Source organism: Salarias fasciatus, chromosome 5 (assembly GCF_902148845.1).
Source record: "Salarias fasciatus chromosome 5, fSalaFa1.1, whole genome shotgun sequence".
Taxonomy (NCBI): domain Eukaryota; kingdom Metazoa; phylum Chordata; class Actinopteri; order Blenniiformes; family Blenniidae; genus Salarias; species Salarias fasciatus.
This window is the reverse complement of record NC_043749.1, coordinates 9,330,083-9,354,813: the sequence shown is the minus strand read 5'-3', so window position 1 is coordinate 9,354,813 and position 24,731 is coordinate 9,330,083. Positions and strand designations below refer to the sequence as shown.

General features: G+C 41.0%; 1 protein-coding gene across 2 annotated transcripts in view; it reads left to right on the top strand.

Moving 5' to 3' along the window:
• Positions 1-24,731, top strand: part of chchd6b (coiled-coil-helix-coiled-coil-helix domain containing 6b) — an 80,163-nt gene that overhangs the window by 37,685 nt on the left and 17,747 nt on the right. The window contains exons 5-7 of one of the 2 annotated variants that reach the window (XM_030092243.1): positions 2,365-2,385; positions 5,745-5,828; positions 13,960-14,030. In XM_030092243.1, coding sequence (XP_029948103.1) covers positions 2,365-2,385; positions 5,745-5,828; positions 13,960-14,030 — 176 coding nt within the window. The remainder of the gene's footprint in view (positions 1-2,364; positions 2,386-5,744; positions 5,829-13,959; positions 14,031-24,731) is intronic. The other variant, XM_030092244.1, reaches the window with a different exon arrangement.

Sequence of the window (24,731 nt, the reverse complement as noted above, 5' to 3'; positions counted from 1 at the left end):
AGCAATCGAAGAGGAGAGAGGTTAAACAGATGGCATCGGCTGTATCCGTTACACAGATTACCCAACACACATGTATGCACACAGATTCTGCTGCGACTGGCTTTGTGAGTTCACCTCATTTAACTGGATGGTGTTTTTATGAAGCATGGCAACATTAGAGCCAGCTACCGCCGTCATCTGCCCCTTCCTTTCCTCTAATACCAGACAGGGAGCACTTGGTAGGATAGGCAAGACACAGGACGACGTCCTGTGTTAAATTGTTTGAGTTGAATGTTATTTTGGCGTTTGGTTGCATGTGTTTTAGAATATTTAGCATCTCTATTCATGGCTTAATGAGAATATGAACACAGATATGCATCAAGTGCTCGGTTTTGCTTAGAGGGACTGTAAAACAGGCAATGAACATGCACACATAAGTGCAATTTAAAAAATACTCTGCAAGCTGAAAGCAAACCTCCACCTGTTGTGAAGTTGCCCTTTATAGTGTTTTTTTTTTTTTTTTTTTGTTAAAAGTGTGAGGCGGGCCTCACCCAGGGGGGCGAAGCAGCAGGAAGTCTGGAGGTCAGGGGGATATCTGTTCTCAGCATGATTCCTTTTTCCCTTTGCGTTTAGAGACAAAATCATCTGAGAAGTAAGTGAGTGGAAATACAATGAAAATAAAGATAAAAGCAATAGAATATTAATTAAAAATGTTTTGTTGCAAAACCATAGGTGTGACAGAACAGTTATGTTTTTGTTGCTTTTGGATCCCAACAGCCAGTATCAGCGATCTCCTTTTGATGAAAATAATCAGGAATTCTGGCGTTCAATCAAAGATTGCTATTCGGTGCATGTAAAGCATGTTCTGTGAGCGATAGATGTGCACCATATGTACAATAATAATAAGATGTTATCTATGTTAGATTTCATACAGAGCTACTGAATTTTCTTCTTTTCTCTTTGGACGAAGGCGATCAGGGACATTTCGTTGAAATGCTGAAATACAGATAAGATCATAATGTTAGTCTTGTAGGATACAAGGACAAATGCAAACACAAATTTGTATGTTCTTGTATTCCCCAGGTAAACTGTTAACTAAGTCCTGTTTCCTAGTTAGGCGCATTTCATGATAACAAGCAGCCAGTGCGTCAAGCCCCAGGAGTAATGAAGCAATTACATGAACAGGCAGCAGTCCTACTTGTATGGAATTACGAGCTCAAAACGCAGGCTAGACAAATGAGGTTTGGCTATTTTTACATTCATATTAGTCATAATGTTGATTTATAAGAACAGTGTATCAATAAAAAATACAGTTGTCATGTTCGCTTCTTGAAGCCCTCCATAAGTATCCACCCTCTCAATGGAAAGTTTCCAGTTGGACTGCATTGAGTTTTTTTTTTTTTTCCCTCCACTTCCAAGTGGGAACTTTTTCTAGTTCCCGTGTTATTCCTGAACGCACGATGACTTTGCGGCAGCATCCACATTGTGATCGATTTCAAGACTGCTGGAGGCTAAAATGACGCCCCGCGACAGCATCAGACATCTGGCAAATTAAGTTTTATAATAAATTCATCATCCTCACCCTCAACAGGCTGTGCTCTCCCTGCTCGCTCCTTACCCCTGTTTTGTCTTTCTCTCAGCTTCTGTATTAACCATTTTTAATGCTGTCCGTCTAAAATGTCAATTAATCATGTATTCAGATGAAGAAATAATTATTTTGCACATATTTCTTCCATCACAGCCGGTCTGTGGATATTTTTATGGAATGTAACAAAACTAAGGAAGCAGGACTCCTTAAATGTTCACAATATCCCATCCACATTTATGCACCACTTATTTAAAGCAACACATGAAAGAAATGATGTGCAATAAGTTCGAAGCTGATTAAAAAACACTTACCATGGCCCAGCAGTTTTACAGTAATCATCCCAGACATCAAGAACAAACTGGGCAAAATATATGAATATTATAATTTAGAATGAAAAAACAAAAGAGAATTGAAGTCTGCTTCTCACTTTGGGCAACGTATGGTTTAAAGACCTTCTGACGGAAAACTAACTTCAAGACCAAACTGGGTGAATACGGGTGAGACAAATAAAGAAATACACAGTTTTTTGTCACCCTGCATGATCAGTTTTGATAATTGCACACCTGCAATACCTCTGCAGACCGCCGTGGGTCTACGGCGCACACTGGGAATTATTGCTCTTGATATTTTCAGGCTGGAACATTCTTCTATTCATCTTTATGTAGCTTTTCTTCCACACTTCTGTCCTATGCTTGTGCTTTATGCTCCTCCTTTTGGTCTGTTAAACTATCTCTTACCTGTGCCTTGCTCATGAACTCATGTGTCTCACTAACCCCGGTTTCCTCTCCTCCTCCCAGCCAGCAGATTTGGATGCCTGGGTAAGCAGCACTGCCACTGCCTTCATTTTTAACTTAGTTTTTCTTGGTCTTCCTCCTTCTGTCTCTCTCTCCCTCTCTCTCTCCCTCTCTCTCTCTCTCTCTCTCTCTCTCTCTCTCTCTCTCTCTCTCTCTCTCTCTCTCGCACCCATACACACTCTCTGTTCTCTATTCAAATGTCATGTTTTCATTGTGCATTAAAGCGAGTCTGTGAGTGTGCTGCCGCTACCATTCCACACAACAACACTTTGGGAGGTATTCAGCTAGAAAATTACACATCATCTGTGCTGCTGGCAGAGGTGATTTTACACACACACACACACACACACACACGCCTTAAGCATCGAACAGTTGCTGTAGGAGGAAAGCAGCGCAGTGAGCACAGTATGGGGATTTGCAGATGTGTTCTGTGGGAATGCACGTGCCTGTTAAGTTAGGCTGAGATCAGATTGGATAACAATGAACGCAATGTCAATCAGTGCAAGTGTACGAATCGGCATGTCTGTACTCGCCATATCAGGAGGAAGCACAGCAGATCAGAAGATCAGTAAAGGAAGATTTTTTTTTTTCTTTTTCTGTCTGATCTGTATCGCTTTTGCTAATGCACAACTTGGATACAGTAATCATTCATCATTACACCATAACACAGTGTGTGTACGCGTGTCTGATGTTTTCATAATACACACGTTCTCTCACGGTGCTGCGTGGATCCAGGCCCCAGAGCTGCCTTTTGCTGCCTCACCCGCAGCCAGTTCCACTGTGTTCATGCACCATATCGTGTTCATAGCGGCTGCAGCACAGTTTCTCTCATTACCCATATTGGTTTGAAACAATGTGTGTTCACAAGTGCCCTCCACAAGCACTAATTAACCGTCAATTTAAAATGCCAGCACACATATGTCGGGCCGTACAGATTACACACAGAGCTCAGCCATCCTGTAACGGGCTCATATTATCACGTGTGGTTCAGCGTTTGAAGCTGCTGCAGCTCTTCTTTGATGTTTTGCATTTCATTCAACAAAATGTAATGTGTTTCACACACTCTTCCTTTCATAGTAAAGTCACAGGTCAGTAACTGTACAGGCAAATGTTTTCTTTTCATTTTATTCAATTCAGAACTGATCTCGACTGCAGTGATTGGATAACTGAAAATAAGATAAATTTACAATTTATACTGAGCAGATTTTCACAGAGAACATGTCTCTGCTTATTCCCATTTGTCCAGGTAGGATGCATCTAAAGTAGGTGAATCAGGTCTGCTAGACTTGATCGTGTGTGTAGGGAGGAGAGAATAAGGGGTTGAGAATCACTGCACTGTTGTGATCTTCATTACTTTTTTTAATAGTCAGTTTTATTCCAGATTCTTCAATGTGAATTATGTTCTATGTCCTTCAGCACTATCCATTAAGCATTGAATATTCTTTAGCAACCTCATGCTTTTGCAGTGCTTTTTAACTTTGTGCCTGCACGTCTCTTTGGATTTCTGAGTCATTACATGCGCTTTCAATTTTCCCTGTATAGAAACCTAATATTTTACTTCATTTTCTTTAAAGCATTGCCGACTAACACTAAACTTGTAAACTGGATGTCGACAAGAGGTGTCTTCATGCAGAAGCCACATCCCACGTTGTAGAATATCATTGTAAAGTCACTCTTTTCTTTAAACTCCCTCAGTGAGAGTACATTTCTGATTTCACGCTGAACTGGCGACTTGTTTTCTACATTCTTTCATTTTGACGTCTGCCTCCTGTTTTCCTCTGCATGCATGCTGCTCCGCCTCGCCTTGGCCCAAGCTATGGGTACACCTACAGCCATCCTCCGCCATCTTGCTGCCTGTCAAAGCTTGGCTCAGCGGGCTTATTAAAGTCTGTCACCTCATCCTAATGCCAGCGGCGCCATGTCAACCCCCGCCGCAGCGGTGCCAGTCTCATGCCACCTGAGTAGTTTTGTAAGTTTTGTTGCATTACAAGGACCTGCCACTGTGTACCCGGTGTGTGTTTTACTGTAGTGTGTATGTGCTGGGGCTTTCTGAGGTGTGTTTTCATCAAATGCATTTATTATACATTTATGCACCTACAGAGCAATGAAGGGAAACGTTAAGCCTGTACTTTATTGCTAATAACATTTGTCATGGTCTTCTAAAGTGTCTGTGGCATGACTCTGTTGGTGAGGAATCATTTTTTTTAATGTGCTGTTGCTCATTGCTGTGTCTGACACAGCATTTTCTTCTCTGAATATCCTGATACAGCAGCTGAGTCGCGTTAACCTCATGATTCCACATTTGTTGAAGCAGTTCCAGAAACTATAAAAATCGCACAAGTTATCTGTAAGGTCAGCTCAGCAAGTATCTGTAGTATTTGCACTATTTTCGCATTTGTCATACGTTACTGCCGGTCAGAAATTTGTAAAGTGCCTTTTCATTTCAGTCTCAATCAAAGACACTCAGACACTGGGTGGCACTGATTTAATCTTTTCTCGTGTTTGTTTGGTAGAAATGAAATCACTGAAATGGGAAGCCGGCTTCACAAATGGCAAACACGCAAACAAAGCAGAGGTGTCCAGATTACATCCTGTTTGCTAAATGCGTCCTAATGTGTCTGGGTAATGGCCTGCAGCAAGTTCTGAAAAGACACTTTTGTCTTTCATGAGCTGAACTGAACGATCGAAGACTTCTTCTGTTTATACAAAAGACCTGTTTCTCTCAAATATTGACAGATTCGTCTAACTCTGTTAGTTTGCCGAGACGATCCATCCACCTCACAGGTGTGGCAGATCAAGGTGCTGATTAGACAGCAGGATTAATCAACAGGTGTGTCTCGTTAGGCTGACCACAATTGAAGCACACTCTAAAATGTGCAGTTTTACTGTCTGGGGGCAATCCGGGGGGTCAGAAAGCAAGTCAGTGTTTGGTGTGACCACTCACATCTGTTTCAAATGTAGTCTGATCTGGTTGTTGCTCCACTCCTCTTCGATGGCTGTGTGAAGTTACTCCATATTGGCGGGAAATGGAAAACTCTGCCCTGTCTGCCGATAGAGCATCCCAGCATGCTCTCTGGTGTCTGGGTTTTACAGCCTTATTATAAACTGAAGTTTTGAATGTATCATTTAATCCATTACATTTACATGGTTTGATGTCATTCATCGTCATCCTTATTATTATACTTTCTAATTTTGTTCCCAGCCCTAATGATGTTCAAAGAATGTGAGCTTGTTTTCATAATAAATGTTTTTTTTTCCCATGTGACATTATGCAGAATACCAGAAATGTCTTGGCCTCATTTATTATTTTGAAAAGGCATTTATTTAATTGGTTTGTTGAATTAAGTTTTCTTCTTTTCCTTCCTTTGTCTTCTGTTTCTCAGGCCAAACAGCTGGAGCGGAAAGAACAGGAGCTCACCAGCATATCCAGCTTCTATAAGGAGCAATTAGAAATACTGGAGAAAAAGGTAAAGTATTTTTCCCTTCATATTACCATTTTTAAATCTACTTATGTTTATTCTCTTTCCAAAACACTCTTTCAAATGTTTTTTTTAAAATCAATATGTTTTAACTGTATTTGGTGTTTTTAAAATCTTATATAAATCCCAAAGATTTGAAATGGTTAATTTTTTTTTTTCCGAAGAAGGTGGAATTGTGAGATATGTGGATTTTTAAGTGTTGACACATACAGGAGGAGACAACACTAATGAGGAAATAACATCCTGTAGGCTTTCAGAGAAAAGCCGCCTTCGCACATTAGCAGTATCAAAACACATCTTAAAGTGACATGTTCCTCGCCCTCCTGAGAGATTAAAATCATGCCGAAGTACAAGATACTCCGTTCTCTACCGTCTCAAAAATGTCAAGCCCACATACCAATGTCAATGTAAATGAATTGAAAGTTTCAGCGGGCGGATGAGAGTCACGACTTGCTGTTGATGGACCAGCACTCAAGAGAGATTTCTCAGACAGCTTCCGCCGCCTAATGAAATGTTCTCTGCTTTTCTCATCGCTGCATCCTTTTGCCAGCGACCCTGTGGTCTTTTCACGAAATGGAAAAAAAATATAGAAGCAGCTTGTTGGGTGCTTTTAAGAAATTATGTCTTGTGTTCTCTCAGCTAGAGCGCTAATGTGTTGTTGATCTTCTACACTGTGTAAAAGCCACAGGAACAGTGGTTTGATGAAGCTTGCTTCCGATGTACGGAGTAAACTTGAGCAGGTTTAAAAAGAGACTGAGTGGAGCAAGTTTGGCACTGGCGAATGATTTTTGTGCAGGGGAAAAACAACACTTGTTTTCTCGGGAAATGGTAGAAAATACATAAAGCTGCGGAGAGAAATTGTGGCCAGATAAAACGAGCATACTGAAAAATCTAAAAGATGGAAAGGCAGAGGAAAAAGAAAAATGTTTTCTTTTTTGAAGAATAAATTGATAATGACTGACCACAAAACGCACAATGAGCAAAATAAAAGAATCTTAAAGCAACACTAAGGAACTTTCAGTTTTCGTTGATTTTGGCGGCGCCAGTGGACAAAAGCGGTAGTGTTTTGCCTGAAGGAATGCTACAGTTCCCATGAGGACTAGCGCGTGACATCGTAAAATGCTGCTCCCGGTGGCATGCTGTCGGACTGAACTCGCCTACATTTGTTTCCAGTGGCTGTGTAAAAGATGGATAGCGACGAGGTAATGAATCTAATGGATCTAATGGTGGCTAAACAATGTTATATCATGATGTGACGCATACCGTAAAGCAGTCCGCATATTTGGAGTTTTTTAGTGTGCAGGGTTCCTACCACCCTCCTCACAGCTGCTTAGTCCAAGCGAAAGCAATACTGACGCCCTCAGTCTGTGACAGAGGGCTCATTCAACTAGTTGTAAGTCGATGTATCATCACAAAAGATATTAAAATGTTTTATTAAGGTTGAAAAGTTCCTTAGTGTCGGTTTAAAGGTACATTAAGGAGTTTGCAAGTTTTATGCGAAACAGCGCCCCCTGCAGGCCTTGGGCGTAATGCAGCTTAGTGAAAAACTCGTGCCTGTGGCTCGCGTGCACGGAAGAGGGGAACTCCTTCTCGCTCTTTTAGTCACGCTCGAGTAAAATTTAAGTTTCTCTTGCCTGGTGGAGTCTGTGCTGGAGCTGTGGCAGTGCTAGAAGCCGGTCTTTTCTTACTTTCTGGAAGATCCTGCTCATTTGTTGCTCACTAAGCATCTGGCGGAGTAATGGCGGACAAAATGAAACCTAACTAAATCAGGCCAGCCGGAGCGCGCATTACGTCATTCCTTTCAAATTCTCCCCAAAAAAATGCTGGTGCCGGACCGGCACTGCAACTTTCAAGTGACAATTTAGCGCTGTTAGAGGTACTTGTAATGAATATGTCAGGGCACATTGTACACATCATTAAAAATGTGTAACATATTTATGGTGGAAAATAAGTATTTTTAAAGTTGAAAAACTCCTTAATGCACCTTTAATAATGGTAGACGCAGATACACTTTCACACTCGTTCCTCCGATCCTAAAGCCAATCTGCTCTTCCCCTCTTTTACACCCACAGCTCCCCCTCAAGTATTCACTAGATGCTCTTTGGGACTTGAACCCTACTCCCGACCCCCCCCAACGCCGCCGCCGCCCCCTCCCAGCGGGCAGGGCCCATCAGGCAGATGGGGGGACCTTATCTGGTCCCTGGCACTCGCCTCCTTTAGGCCTCTGAGAAAACCTTTTACATAGCCGAGTTAAATGTAAGGGCCTCGGCGAGCCGTGCAGCACGCGCCGCAATGCTTGACGGAAAAGACTGATTGGCAGAAGAGCGCAGGACGCTCTATCTTCTCCACTTGCTGCCGCAGTCCTTTTTCTATCTTTTTTTTTTCTTCTTCTTCTTCTTCTCCCCACTCCTCACTTGCTTGCAGCTGACCTGCATGGTGGATGAGGGAGTGAGAAAGAGGAGGACTGAGAGCGAGAGATAAAGAGGCTATATGGACTGCGTTTAACAGTCTCTCCTGAGCCGGCGTCCATCTACCTCCTCCTCTTCCTTCATTTTCCCGTCGAGCACTCCATTCATCCAGCGATCCTTTCATGGTTCTCCTCTCCATTTCCCTGCCCATCTTTATTCCATTCACTCACATACCTGTTGCAGATTTCAGTTAAGCAGGAAAAAAAGGGAGCGTCTTAAAACCTGAATAGTGACAGTCACAGGTCTGATACAAAACATATGAAGCACAAACAGAAACATTAATATGTCCCACTTAGAACTGGAATATGACTCGGCTGGGTCTTGAAGAAAGCTCTCCATAGTTTAGCATAACGATCCCTTCGCTTCAGTTCTAAATTCTGTTGTCTTTTGATTATGTTCACATGTATTTTGCATCAAGCAGATTTTTAATGTCATGGAAATATGTCTTTGTGCTGTTTGCAATCTCATTGGCTGCAGTTTGTCTATTTAGCATTGATTTTTGTTGACAAATTGCACAACAAGTAGACACTCAAGCTTATGTAGTTTTTCCCTGGTCGAATGTCTTGATGCTTTGTGTCAAACATTTAAGCGCAGGGCAAGAACGGATCCATTAGGAGGAGAATCCTCTGGTAATTGGTGTGTGATCTTCTCTTGGGTCAACATTTTACTTTGGCTCATCAGCAGCCTTTTCTAATAGGCTAATAACTGAGTGTGTAATCACGGTGTGTTTGGTTGGGTACCTGTGAAAAGACACACACAGATGTGCAGTACTGTCCAGTTTACCAAAGGGATAAACGATGATAGCAGGACAGTATGTTTGTATAAAGGCTCCCGTCCCTGTTGTGATGCAGTCATTTCGTCTCCCCGAACGGACAACTTTTACTCGCGCACATAAAACCCAAGCACATGTAGTCTAATTCTCCTTCCCCCTGTAGTCCCCACCGCTCTCATTTATTTTTCAGATGGCTCCTTAATCTTTCCACAGTGCAAAGGGAGAGTATCTGTCTTCCTGTGGCAACATACCTTGTGACTCTGTAAACAAGTCTGACTTTAAAATTCACCTCTTTTAATCCGCTCTTCCTACCCTTTTGTCAACTGCTCCCTCGTAGGGGAAAAGAAAAAAAAAAAGGAATTAATCCGGCTTCGTCCAGACGCAGAGCGTGAAACCCACCTCCCCACCCCCCTCTCCCCTCTCGAAATCCTAACATCAAAACCATCTCAGTCCGCGGCTCCTCCAAGGTGTTCAGACACGTGCGCACGCAGGGATCATCTGAGCGCCACCATTCAAGTACAAACACCCCATTTAGTCACACACACCTGCATGTATGCAAGCTTATACACAAACACGCACACATGCATCCACACTAATCCTCTCCGTGAGCCTTTCCAACAACCCCAAAAACCCTGTTTTTCCCCTCTGAGGGTTATCACACCCCCCCCCCCCCCCCCCCCCCCCCCCCCCCCCGTCTCTCCACGTTGGGTTTTTGTCCCGATGGGTGGAAGTGGCTGGGAAGAGCTCGGGGTGTGTGTGGCAGTGATAGTGGTGTCATGAGAGCTTTGCTGGAGCCGGTGCCGGTTGCCTGCCACCAAACAGCGTTTTGATCAATGAACACGTGTTTGAAGTGAAGACGCTGGACCATCCTTTCCAAACTTTTCTTCTGCATTCTTTCTCATTATTTTCTTATTTTCTCTGATGTATTTGTTCGGCCAGAATTATGATGTTTTGAATGAAACCAAGCAAACTGAATTAATTTTTATTGAAATTAGCCCACTACGCTGAAGAAGGGAAGCACTCAGGACCATTTGAAGCCTCAATTCAAATTCCTCAATAAACATATCGGATTTTAGATAGTGTGAGGCATTTTGCGCTAAACGCTGTGGAAGCTGCGGTTTGGTGTCCCTTCTCAGTGTATTCAGACAACGCTTGTTCCATTCACATCCTGAAGCCTTTAACATCAACAAAGATAAGTGGAAGTGAATCTTACAGGTTCATTGTTGTGATGAGCTGCATTATCTTCTGAGACCGGGCAGGATAAGAGCTTATCTGGCTAAACCCTCTGGAAGTGGCCCGGGTATGTTTAGCACTAGCAACAGCTGTCATTCTGTGCGTCTTTCTATCCAAAATAGCTGCTCATCTTTCCAGTTTATTGTGATATAACTGATATGCAGCCAGGGAGGGGGGCAGATGTTTCATTGTTTAGCCAACTAGTTTTTTTTTTGCCTTGCAATGTTTGGTGCAAATTTCTCTTAAATAAAAATGTAAAATATTTTTTGTAAATGGCCTTGGATAAAATGTGGTAGTGCTTTGTTTTTTCTTGTTGTTTGGAAAGGATGTACGAGATGCTTCAGCCTGAAAAATTGATTGATTTTCAGTTAATTCCACGATAAAATTTCTGAGAATCTCTTAAAAAAAAACAAAAAAGACTTCATCACTATTTTGGTGATACAAAGTATTGAAAGAGCTGCAGATTTTCTCCCAAATGAATGTTCTGCATGCAGGAGAACTTTGTGATCAGTGTGTTTTCCAAACTGAAAGCCATATATCAATCACTATCTTATTACCTCTAAAAGCTTCCTTATAGACACAGCAATGGATTTTTAAACATTTTTTCATAAAATCTTTGATTGCAGGACAGAAAGCACAAGTAAATATGTTTCACACATGCACTGAACACTTCATGTAGCATCTTCACAACGGTGTGCAGCACACTCCCAGGTTTCTCAGCAATCCTTTTACAGGTTCTGACAACACATTTAGCCAAAGAACAAGTGGAAATAAGAAATGATTTCAAAATAACAAAACAAAATGTGGCCACAGTAACACCACAATGTGGATGTGAATCTGAATAGCGCAGCAATACGATTTTCTCCCGTACAGTAAATAAAGGGAGGAAAATGATGTGCAGATTTCATGTGGTTAATTTGCTGAAAAACTAAGAATTCATATTTTGTGTTCCCTCATCTTCTACCCGCTCACATTCGGTGGATTTTCACCCATACTAGTACCCAGGAATTGCAGTATTCTGGTCAGTCATCTGCTGTGAAACATCTCATTGTAAGACAGAGGTTCACTTTACCTTCTAACATCTACATGCTGCTTCCCGTGCTGCTGCTTTACTCTCTATGTCCTGCATAATCGCAAGGACCCATTTGTTCAAACCCCTGTGGAGCCCATTTTTTCTTTTTTTTTTTTATCTTGTCTTAAGCACTGGATGTCCCACAAGGCAACCATCGACTTTCACGTTTCATCTCAGCTTTCCTCTGTTGAGTCTACCCACCGAGTCCCTGACCTGAGGCTGAAGGCTAAGTCACGACCATCGTCCCAAAGCAGCAGCCGAAGTATTAACCAGCTCCCCTCTGATAAGCAATAAGCCTGCTTCTTTAATGTCCATAAATCCTGGGCTTGGTTTTTAGAAATGCCAGATAATAGTGTTTATTAGATTAATAAGGACGTTTAAGCTGGAGTTCTGATGTCTGCCACTGTTTTGGGTGACACAGGTATGCAGTACCGAGGAGTGTTCTTCACTTTTAAGCTTTCCAGCTGCAGTCATTACCCTCCTGTCAAGGTGTGGTATTTAAGCCTCAGCCATACATTGGCATCTGGGAGACTCTGCGGCAACAGGAGTCTAATCCTGAGTCCTGTCCTGGATAATCCAATATAACACAGCCAGGAAGCATAACTGGCAAGGATAAAGTCCCACACCCAGGGATGTTTGGCGTTTCCACTTTGTAAATTACCGTGACATCCAACACGTCGCACAGACGCCGATAAGATTGGAAAGGTGAACTGTTGCTAAACACATTCAGTCGTTTCTTTTCTAATTCAAATTTTCAGCAGCTTGTTTACAGTTTTGCCGAACAGCTGTCCTAATCTGTTTATGTCGAAGTTCTCTGTGAGGCTGGTTCAAAAAATAATGAGCCAATCAGATGTTTGCAAGAATTTGCAGGCATCAGGACTTTTGTTGTTGAGGTATCAATAGAATTCTGGGACTCGGGATGTATTCTCACTTCATAGTTGAGGAGTAAAACCATTTTTATTGGGACTGCTACAGAAAGCTGTTCTCATAATCCCCAAAATTGTGAGAAATTGTTTAAGTGGATGGAAATACTATTGTATTTTTTCTCTCTCTTTTTTCCAATAAAGTTCTGAATTATCAACAGTTTAAAACGCAAAGACAATTTAAACCGTGTAAACGTCTTTGCTGGCAAGTAAAAGATCAATGAGCCAAGAAATATAAGTAGACAAAAGTGTTCAAAACATTTGCTTGCTCAAAAAAAGAAATTGGAAATATGTGTAAATGAGATTGATCACGGCCAAGGAAGAACACACAGAATAGTGTATAGATAACACTTCCCACTGGTCATTGCAGAGTTGTTAAAGTGTTGGATTGTGGGACAGCAATAACAACTTGGAATCACTCTGATCAATACAAACCTTCCCTTACATTGCTGACACTGAATCTGAAGTACGTTATTAAAGCCACATTCTCAGGATGAATACTGTGGTCACTGCAGATCTGACGCACCTTCCACCATATGAGACTTCCAACTCGAATCTTTTTGATTTTAGAGAACAGTAGAGCGGCATTTTATTATGTTGTAGTGAATACTCGCAGATAGGATTAAGGGAAAAGATTCTTGTGACATTACTTGAGTCTCCTCCAACACCAGACTTTCAGATCAGGAATAGCATGTCTGCAGATCAGCTTGAAATAATGAGATATGAAAATGACTAGGGGGCACTGGGGGAAGTCGAGGGCGAAGGATTGTGGGGGAGGTTTGTGTTTGATCCCATCTCCTCTCTCCTCAGTCACTTCAATTATCTTCCTCTCCTATCGCCTCATCTATTGGGAATATAAGGAATAATTAAGTAAAAGCTTGAGCGCTGCGGTTATTGGTTTAAAATGGTGATTACTTCACTGTGAATTTGGATGAGAGGGCGGCGAGAGAGATTTGCTTTGTGTTTGGGGTATTTTAGACAAACTGTATTTCACTTGGCGATCGTTCATACTGCTAAGCTGATGGCTTTAAATATCCAATTTTCCAAAATGTTCCGAGTTCTTGCTTTGATCTCGCCAGTGCGTGGCTGAGATTTGGTGTCGTTAACCCTGTGACCACTGATCATTCTGCTAAAAGGTGTGATGTTCGCGACCTCGCCCTGTAGGCATGGGCGCCGTCTGTGCTGTAATTGCTATTTAAATGCCACAGTTTCTTGAATGAAATAAAACATTATGGACCACCAACAGACCATCAAAATTCAAATTTATAAAAATGCAAAGGTCACTAATTTAACAAATGTGACATTTACAGCAGTGCTTTGTGCATTTTGCTTATCATTGCTGGCCTATTAGAGCTTGATTTGAAAACAAAAATACTGTGGAAAAAAGTCAAGAATGTAGGAATATTATGCAGATTGGTCGAGGTTGTTAAACAGTAATAATGGCTTCATTTTTCGACTTAGTCTGTCTTGTTTTTTTGATTTGTACGAGTGCAATCTGAAAATAGAATCGGTATGTCTTTTTTTTCTTAAATTGATTTAAAAAAGTGACTTCATACTGCAAGCATGAAACCGAGTAGATCTCCTTCCATCCTGTAAAGCAATGATGAATCGATTGTTATATTTCTTTCTCTTTCTCTCTTTTTGCCTCCAGAACTTTGACACTTACAAGGAGACGGCTGAACAGTACAACCAGGCAGCTACTAAAGCTGAGGCCCACATCCGGTAAGAACTGTTGATCAGCGGTCTTTGTGGAACAAACCATTATCAAAAATCTAAATAATAATAATAATAAAACAAAATCTGGTGGGTAAAAAAAAAAGTCAACTTTAACCCTACGTCGACCTATAAATATTGTAATAAGAACAAATGTATGTTTTATAGCATAAGCCCCAGGCCAAAACTCAGTTTTTAAAGTGTGATACAGTCATGAATGAGCAGTTGATGCCAACAAACCTCCCAGAGTGGCTGGACTAAAGGCGTAGAAATGATCAGTGTGGTGGTACACTCGGTGTTTGGTTGATTTCCTTGCTGCTTGTGGCAACTGAACTAATAGATTACCTTATTAAATGTAGTTTTTACTCACACTCAGAAGTGTCATAACAGCTTCTAGAGACAGTGGCATCAGTTCTGTGTGTGAATGTTAAATGGTAGTTGCTTGAGAGTGTGTGTAGGTGTTGTAGAGTGCATAAACATAACTGAAGAAACATGACTGAAGTGAATGAAGCTACAAGACTCATCTTTCTCCCCTCCTCACAGTGAAAGCGTTTTTAAGAATTATAATTTGGATAAAAACATTGCATTATAGCTTATTTTGTACTCTCTCACCTTAATATACTCATGTACTTTCAGTCTTCTACTGACATGAAGTTGTGGCAATTATTAAACCACAAAATAGCTTTTTGAATAAAACCAGGCCACTCAGATGAAACACGGTAAGATCTTTTACGGAACAACCTCATTTAGACCTGATTTAACCCATCTGGTTAATTCGGAAACGAGCTGCTGTGTTGGTGTGGGCCTTGTGAATTTATGCCCCTTGAAAACACCCGTTCTCTCACCCCCTTTTCATCCCTTAGTCAGAAAACTGTCAGTTTTCCTTCCCTCTTCTTAGCCTGCATGGCAATGATTATCACAGAAAAAGCATTTGCTTCCCACTTACTCTCGCTCTTCTTCCTTAGCTCTAAGGTCTTGCGATAAACACAACAATTAAAAATAATTTTCCCAAAACCTACCAGAGAAAGCGAAGCTACCTTTTTTTTTTTTTTTCCTCCTGCTGCTGGAGCTTTTAAATGTTTTTCAGGCTCAAGGGATCCACTGTGACCCAGATCCTGATTACCATACAAGACGCTCTGCAGAATAACAATAATTTAATATTGATTCAATATTAAATTGAATCATCTTCAAATCAGGCCAAGGGCTTCTATCTCATTATATCATCATTCCAATGATTTCGAGTGTCTTTCCTGGTGAAACTGTAAAACACGTGGAGCACAAGTTGCAAAAGTATATATGTGTTTTTATGGAGTCGGTGCTTTAGTGTAGCTGCATTCTGAGAAACGGCAAAATGGAAAAGTAGGTGCTTGGGCTTTTCGCCCCTTTTGTACTTTATGATGAGCATTGACCTCGGCCGTAACACTGCCATCTTCACGCACCTGGCCCGCTGAATTCAGCAGCACACAATTCAAGTCCAACACTTTTCTCCAAATGATTGCATTAACAGGGATTTTTCTATTGTGCATAGCTGCATGGAAAGGTTAGAAGATCACTTTGTCACAAGTTGGTCGAAGGAATTGCATTTAGCCTTGCCACAATGTGTTGCCATTATTATTATTATTAGTATTTTTTTTTCTCTCTCACAAACTTTCACTCCCATTTGCCCTTTCTATCTCTGCCACACATACATGGACACTTTGTGTTCAGGCACTTTGTGCTCGTCATGTTCTGTCAGCATTTGGCCAGTGTTTCATTGTGCCGTGGTCACGCTGTCATTTCACACTACACTGACCAGCCAGTAATTATTCTATTTACCCACCGCTGAAGGGAGGGAGGAGCAGCACAGTCCAGCATGTTATGCCGCCGCTAAAATGTCTCTTTCTTGTTTCCCTGTGTCCGTTGTCCGTCTCTGTCTTCGTTATTATCAAACCTCTTCTGTCTCTGGCCATTTCAGTTTTTGCCCCATTTTTTTTTTCTCTTTTCAAAGACTGCACTTTGTCGTCCGTTTCCTAATAATGTGTTAGAAATTGCAAAAATAATACATAGATCTTGTTGTCACGTAAACCAGTTTGAATTCATTCATTTTCATTCACGTGCTCATGAATGACATGCAAATCATAAGTGATGAACAAATAGAGGAACGTCAGAGTCCTGCTGTATTCCTGTGGATTAAAGGAAATCGTTTCAGACTAATTTTATGAATCCAGACGTCACATCCAGATAAAAGAGAGAGGAGAAATGCATTTCATTTGCAAACACACTGGACCTGGGCTTCTTCACCAGTGGCTGAGGAAATGTTATGAGGTTATAAGATTTTAGGGGATAAGATGCGTTCGTGCTGCGGTACTAGGAGGAAAGATGACCGCACTTTATTAGAGCAGATGCGATGCTATAGCTGGAACGTTGTGGATCTCATTCTGTCCTGTTTTAAATGAATGGATAATTCTATGTTTTGATTTGTCATGGCTACATGGGTGAACGTGTTCAGTCACAACAATCACACAGCTTTCACCCAAATCTGTAGGAGAATGAAACACCACATCAGCTTAGTTTCCTTTTAGTAAAATCCAGTCATTATTAAGTGTTACTGCACTCCCATCAGATCATTTACTTACACCGGTTCCTACCAAAAATAGTATAAATGCAAATGTTAAAGCTAAAACAAGCCATACCAGGAGCAGGCCGAAAAGACGGAAGCCGCCGGGGCATGGCGAGTCTCTTCTTCCACGCTGAACAGGTGGTGCTTTGTAAAACGTTGCTCTTATATGCAGACGCAGCAGGTGGTAAAAAGTTACCTCGTGTCATTTCCTTCTTGCTTTGTCCAACAAATATGAGCATTTGAAAAGTTTGTCTATTAGACCTGCCTTAGGGTATATAACTACCCATATTTCCTCAAAATGCCTCGCTGTAGAGACCCGCAGCATTGCGCTGGAGCTCACCGTAAGATCTAAAAATCCATTAATCCTCTTAAAAAAAAAACCTTGTTACCCTCAAAGTGTTTGCAGAGACAGAACCTAAGTGAACCTCAGGTGGATGTCTGTGTGAGTATTCACCATAAAGTACCTGCCGACAGTTTGTAGTTGAAAGCCCACTTTCATGTGAGTTTGTTTTATCTGCTATATTCTGTATGAGTCTCCTCCTGTGTGTATGTGGGTACCATGTCCAATTAGTGAAACAGACGGCGAGCTTACTGTAGGGATCTCTGTGCCCTCTAAAGCAGTAGACTGCTAGTCATTACCAGAGACAGGACCTGTCTGCACTGTGGACCAACAAAGATTTAAAACAAAGACAGAAAGCTGCAGTTACCGACACACTATATACTGTTTGAAGGCGCCAAAAAAAAGCATGAACACACACACACACACACACACACACACACACACACACACACACACACACACACACACACACACACACACACACACACACTCACATACACACACAAACCCACACTCAAGTGAGGTTAGATACCAGACTTACTCGTCTGTTTCGTTATATAGCCTGTCCTAAAAACACTCATTAGTCCAGCCTCACTCCTCACTGATTCATTCTCAGATCTTTTTCAAGACTCTCCTGGGAAGTTTTCAAGAATTAACTTTTTTTTTTTTTTTTTTTCCCGAGATTTGACCACAAACCCAGTGTGAGTTTGGTTTACATTGAGCAAAAAGGAAGGTACACAATGGGCAGGTTGCCCATCCATCTTAGGACAAACACAAAAAGAATCTGAAATCAACCTCACTCACAACCAAACACGCATCTTCTTGGGAATGTTGAAGGAATCCAAAGCGCCTGAAGAAAACCTCGATGATCAAGGCTATCTTTACAGCACAATCATCCATCGGAAACAGCGTTCTGCTTCACCTTGTTTGCTTCTGACTCTGGGAGCGCTGAGTGAACTTATTACCGAGGACCTCAGGAATCCGGATGTTTCATATTCTAAGAGTAAATCTGAGATGTAGCTTTTCAACGCGAGACCACTGAAAGCTTTATGGACCAGAAGTCAGATTTCTAAATGGGTCCTTCGACTGACAGGCAGCCAGTGCAGAGATTAGAGCTCAGGTGTGATGTTTTCCACCCTCTTTGTGGCGCTGAGGGCTCTGGCTGCAGCGTCCTGGACGAGCTACAGCCAGCTGTGTCCTTTTCTAAACTATTTACAATATAAGTGTCAACAAATTATAGCAATTAATTAAAAAGCAGATAAGAAACTGCAATACTCTCACTCATCCAATCAGCAGTTGACCTCTACGAGAGGCACTGTATGAAATTAATACGCCAACCGTGTGTTTTTCATTGTCCAAGTAATGTGCTCCGATATGCTTTTACACTTGGATTTGGAGGGATGCTGTTTGTCACAAAATAGGAAGTTCTTTTTTTTTTTTTAAAGAAAAACAGACAAATGGCAAAACCCTAATCAAAGCGTTGATAGAAAGACCAGCGATGGACGACGATAGCGGACTGGTATCATTCCCAACTCGAGTGAGTCGTCCAACCGCAAGTTTTCCTGATTGAAAAGTTATCAGTGACGAGATGTCACACACAAACACACATGCACATCTGCCCCTTATCTTGTTCCCACAAGTCACCTGTTTTAATGAAACACTGTCCTTATCCACCCCATCTCTGCCTCTCCCTGTCTTCCAAAGCGAATTTGGAGGGGATCAATCAGCCGGGCTAACAGAGTGCGAATTTTTATTCTGTGTTCTTATCTTCACCCAGTATTTAATCTGTCAGCGTTGAAGATACAGACAGACCTGTCTGTCTCCAGTCCATGGCTTTTGCTTCTTTTGAACTGTTATTTCTATTTGGGGTAGACTCTACTGCACCCCGTTCCAGTCTGGGTTGGAGAGTTTCCATGTTCTCCCCGGGTTTTCCTCCCACAGTCCAAAAACATGCTTAGTAAACTAATTTGTTCCAGTTAACAAGTTATAGATATGAATGGAGTTTATATGTGTGTCTCCTTTTGTTAGTGTGGAATTGGACTGGCGAGACTGAACGTCCTTTATTGTTTCAACAGTAGTTTGAAAACAATGCTGGAAATTTCAGGACTTACCTCTGCACATTAGACAAACTGCTTCACTTGTCTCAAACCCATTTTTACTCCTTTACTCCATTTTTTTGGGAGTTTTTCATTGTCTTTTTATCATCACTGTGATGAACTTTCAGCATGTGCTTCCGTGAGTGGTGTGTAATTCCACTGATCTCTTCTTCTATCTGATATCAAGTAAAGCCACAATACTGAGACATGCTGCACGAAATCCCAATTTGTGAGGGAAAAACGTCAGCTTTGTGGTATGAGTAAGGAGTAAAAAGTATTTTCTTTTTTAATTAACCATATTCTTCATTATTCTTGTTTCTGTGGACTCTGTTATTAACACTGCTAATTATTACACCAGTGAAATGCATCTTAAAAATGGACGCTTAAATATCTCCATTTTGATGTAATGAAATAAGAATCTGTAAAGATATATTTATCAGACATCACTGGGTGCTCATCAGCTGGGGATAAGGCTCTTCATTCACTATTAAAAGCAGGAAAAACTTATTTGGTATAGACTTTTTTCACGTACAGAGGAAGAAACAGTTGTTTCCCAGTTGTAATGAAATAATTCATTCTGTTTTTTCCAGTGTAAAAGTCTAAATTTCCCCCTTCAGCGTGGGTCACTTCAGAGCACTTTTAGCTGTGGACTGAAGACATTTCCTCAGGCTGACATGAACACCTGATCCCACAAAGTTATTGGATGCATTGTTTTACTAAGCTCGCAGGATATCCTCCTCTCAGCTTTTCTCAAATATTCTCCTCTGTAATGCTCCTTTTGGTTGACTTGTTTGTACAAATTTTGACGTACATGTCTCCTTTAGCCTCAGTGAAGCTCCGGAGAGCTGCACTGGGGTGAAAAACAAACATACCTGTGTGAGTTGTTGGGTTTTGTTTTGTTCATCTCGTGCAGGGGAAAGATTTTATAATCTAATAAAGCTTAATGATTTATGGCTGACAGTGAATCAACCAAGGCTAATCCGTAATTCTTAATGAACTCAATGAGGATTATTTGAATATTTCAATCACAACCAAGTGAGTAGGTTTTTCTTCTTTTGACTTTTGCGCAAAGAAAAACAAAAAAAATCTAAGTTTAGACCCCACAAGCTCAATGAACCTAACCTCAAACCTTCACACACTCTTTTCCTCCATTCTCCCGTTTCCGTCATTATAACTGCTTTAACTTGAACATTTAAGTGTCACTTGGGACCATAAAATGTGATTTTACAGGAGCTCCTGCTTTAAATGGAACTGTGGCTCATTGACTGTAAGTGGTTCAGATTTCCTTTAAAGGATATCAAAATATCACCCTCGAAATTATAGTTCAAACTGGAATTTGGAGAGTGTACTTTTTTTTTAATTTCATGAATGTACAAACGAATGAAAACAGTAAAAGAAACATGGAGTTATCAGTCCTCAACTTGAGGATGAAGGCAGAAGCACAAGGCGGTCCTGATCCTCCTGAAAGCTGTGCGGATCCTCTTCGTCACTGTTATGACCCGCCCAGGCTTGGCGGCAAAACTTTCCGAGACCACAGAACTTTCAGGGGCTGCAGACCCTCTGGAAGACGGACACACCTTTGAAGCTGGACACACTTCTGGAGCCAGAGATGTCGCCTCTCCCTCCATTAAATCCTCCGCTGGACAAACGTCCATTAAGGCGCGGGACTTCGTCAAGCTGCATGAAGAACAAGATTTAGTGATTCTCTCAGAAACAACACAACAGTTTTCATATTTGAGCACACAAACAGCCACTTACTACTGTCTGAAGCTGCTCTCCTGGATCAGGTGTGACATTGAGATGAACGGATGCTCCAGAGCCTCACATGGACCGATTCTGCGATCACCTTCCACATGGAGCATCCCTCTCAAGAGGTCCAAAAAAGCTACCTTGTCCGCCAGCTCGAAAACATCTTCATGTGGACCCAGCTGGATTTAGAAACAGTCCGATCACTGGATTTCATTCTTTTTACAGGACTCTGATTTTTCAAATTGTTGAAAGCGTGGGGAAAGTAATTTACAGTCCTATATCTTGACTCATGATATGATTGGTTATTTCTGTAAACCAGGTAAAAATGGTTTTAGTAAGCAAAACTGATTATTTTAGGAGTTAAAGATATGTAATAGAATAGAAACTCTCACTGAGCCCTTAAAACAGCTATCATGAACGGTTCAGAGCACTAACTGGGTAAATTTGGCATTGTTGAGCAGCAATTGATTTGACTGGGCCGGTATGATAAAGTGACCAACCGAGGAACTGAAGAAGATTAAAAACACTGATTGACTCAAACAGCACAGCAGAGCAGACTTACATGAACCAGGTGATGGAAGCAGCCTGGCAGCTCGAACGATCCACACCACTCCTTTGGAAGGACGCGAGTCGCCACCATGAATTCTTCTTCAGTCTAAAGAAACAGAGTCAACATAAATGCTTTACAAGTCTTCAAGAAAAATTAGTAAGCCAACTTCCATTCAAAAGTACAGGTTAGCTTATAAGTCCATTTATAAAGCATTAATATACCTTTATAGCACGTGTAGCTATGGTTATAAACTCTCATAAATGATCACAATGTCAGGACCTAACCCTAACCCTATGCTGTATAGTGGGTTATAAAGCATTTTGATCATTTATGAGTGTTTATAGCTACTTATAATGTGTTATAGCGCGTGCTTTAAAGTGACACTAAGGAACTTTTCAACCTTAATAAAACATTTTAATATCTTTTGTGATGATACATCGACTTACAACTAGTTGAATGACCCCTCTGTCACGGCTTGAGGGCGTCAGTATTGCTTTCATGTATGGAATGCATTACCTCTTTTCTTATTGTCGGAAACAAGCAAAATATTATTTCAGAAAAAGTTGAAACTTTTCCTATTTACACAATGATTTGATGAATTTTGTTATTGTATGTATTTTACTTAGCGCTACATGTATGTATTTACATTACATATTTAAAATGAGCTGTATTATATTTTGTATTTGACGTTTTATGTTTTATATTGTGTTTCCATAGAGTTGAAAATAATGGGATCAGGATTGACATTGGGCTTTCATATTCAGTGTGTGTGTGTGTGTGTGTGTGTGTGTGTGTGTGTGCGTGTGTGTGTGCCTATATTATAATAAAATTTATGTAATGAATTTGGAAAGACCCCAGGAAGATAGCTACTGAGATTTCAGTGGCTAATGGGGATCTTAATAAACTAAACTAAACTAAACTTTCACTTGGACTAAGCAACTGTGAGGAGGGTGGTAGGAACCCTGCACACTAAAAAACTCCAAATGTGCGGACTGCTTTACGGCATGTGTCACATCACGATATAACATTGTTCAGCCACCATTAGATTCATTACCTCGTCGTTATCCGTCCTTCACACAGCCACTGGAAACAAATGTAGGAGAGTTCAGTCCGACAGCATGCCACCGGGAGCAGCATTTTACTACGCCACGCGCTAGTCCTCATGGGAACTGTAGTATTCCTTCAGGCAAAACACTACCGCTTTTGTCCACTGGCGCCGCCAAAATCAATGAAAACTAAAAGTTCCTTAGTGTTGCTTTAAGTAAAGTGTTACCAAATATTTTAACTTTTGAAGTACACTGTACTGTATTGGTGCCATTTAAGTATTTACTGTTCTGAACGCATTTCTTGTCTGCTGTGTTCAGAATAAAGTCATTTTTATGAAGTTTATCATTTTCTAAATTAAAAGGAGAGTTCAGCTTGTTTTCATGAATGGCAAAAGTTAGCCTTGAGCAATTATGAGAAAAACTGAGGCTGTGGCACATAGCTATGGATTGTGGAATCAAATTGAATCCTTGACAAGATAATCATAATCAAATCAGGAGACCAAAATATGTTTTGGAGATAATTTGGAAAAAGTTTTTGAGCCTTTTCTATTTTTATACTAACCCTCATTAATTTTTTGGGGGAGAAATCAGTTGCCAGGATCATCCCTATTAAATTAAAAAAAGCTCAATCTAGGGTTCATTTTTTCGGTGAGAGCACAAAGTAACTTTTCTGCCAGCTGAAATATAACGTGAATGTTTCATTATGACACTTTCATAAAAGCTTTACAAAGCCTCCAACAATGCAAGATGCATGGCCCGTCATTCCTTTTGATCTCTTCCCAGCCATGACATCTTTGATCCTCTCTTCTCTTCCTCACCACTCAGCGTAATATTAAAACCCAAAAGTACAATGCCGTGGCTGCTACTTTAAAGAAGCCCAAATCCTTGTCATCATACATTAATAACTATCGTGCACGAGGCTCGTGCGCGCACGCACACACAAACAACGCCATCTTAGACATAGAGAATAATAAAATGCTACGCCCTTACGATCTTTTCTATTTCTTCTTATTGCTTTATTCCCCAATGTCATGCTATGCAGCAGCGCAGAACTCCCGCTCTCTTCATAAAAACCACACACTGCCAAGGTGAGACAAAAAAATAATGAGAAGCTGTAACCATTTGAGCCTAATCTCTCTCCCTCAACTCTGCACATATTTATGCAAAACGTCACAGGCAGAAAGCAATTGGAGTGTTGTTTTGCTTCCCGAAAGTTAGCTATCAAACTAGCTGGGGCGGCTAATGTTTTTCTAATAAGAGCTCACCTTTAATTTCAGTCAAACGAGGCAGTTGGTGCAGATTAGCAGAGGCAATTTTCTGCTTCAGATTCCATTATTAAAACACTCCTGCTATCAGAAAGTTTCTCTTGTTGAGCAAAAAAAAAAAAAAAAAAGAATGATTTTTTTTTTTCTCTTGAGTTTGGATTAATACCTTGAGGCTATTGTTGCTCTTATCTCCCATCCTTTGGGAGTAATTCAGAATGCCATTAGCTTTCGAGGCGCGCAAGTCGAATTTCTACCAGTCATAAAATTTTAAACCTGATTTAAATGCTTCACATCTGATTTTAAAGCACTAACACTACCTTTATTATCTGCGCAACAACGCAAATCCTCAAAAGGTTTCTTTCTTTTCATTCTCTCGTGAGCACAGTGTCCCTTTTAATTTGCCCCAGACTCATTCAGCCGTAAATCCTATAGCCTGTATCTTAAGACTATTAAGTATTTTAATAATAACCCGAGCCAACGCGCCAGTGAGTGTATCCAGCTTGCTATTCAGAACTGTTTGTCCACTCCTATTAGCATCAAGTAGTGAGTTATATAGTGCCTGATAGCACCTTATCAGTGTCCTAACTGAGTGACTGATGGCCAAACATTATGCAAATGTTTGGCGAACAGTCAACTGCCTCCTGAGCTCCGAGTGACGATGCACCACACGACGTGGCCGAGTTAAACGCGGACTGCGATGGTTGCCATGGGCTACTGTTTGTCCATGCAAGCTGCAAGGGTTATTTGTCATTTAATACATCACTGTCACATTCTCTCTCTTTCTCTTTCTCTCTCAGGTTGCATTCACTTCTTTTCATGAATATTCTCTCCGCCAGTGATTTATTTAATCCTGTCGCTCCACCCTCCACTGCACACACACACACGCACACGTGCGCGCACACACACACTATACAATTCACATACCGTTACAGGGTAATATCTCTCAGTCCTCTTGGTGTGTTTGGTTTATCTCAGGCACACACATTTACTAAGCATAGATTTCTCTCTCTCGTGCACACACACACACACACACACACACACACACACACACACACACACACACAC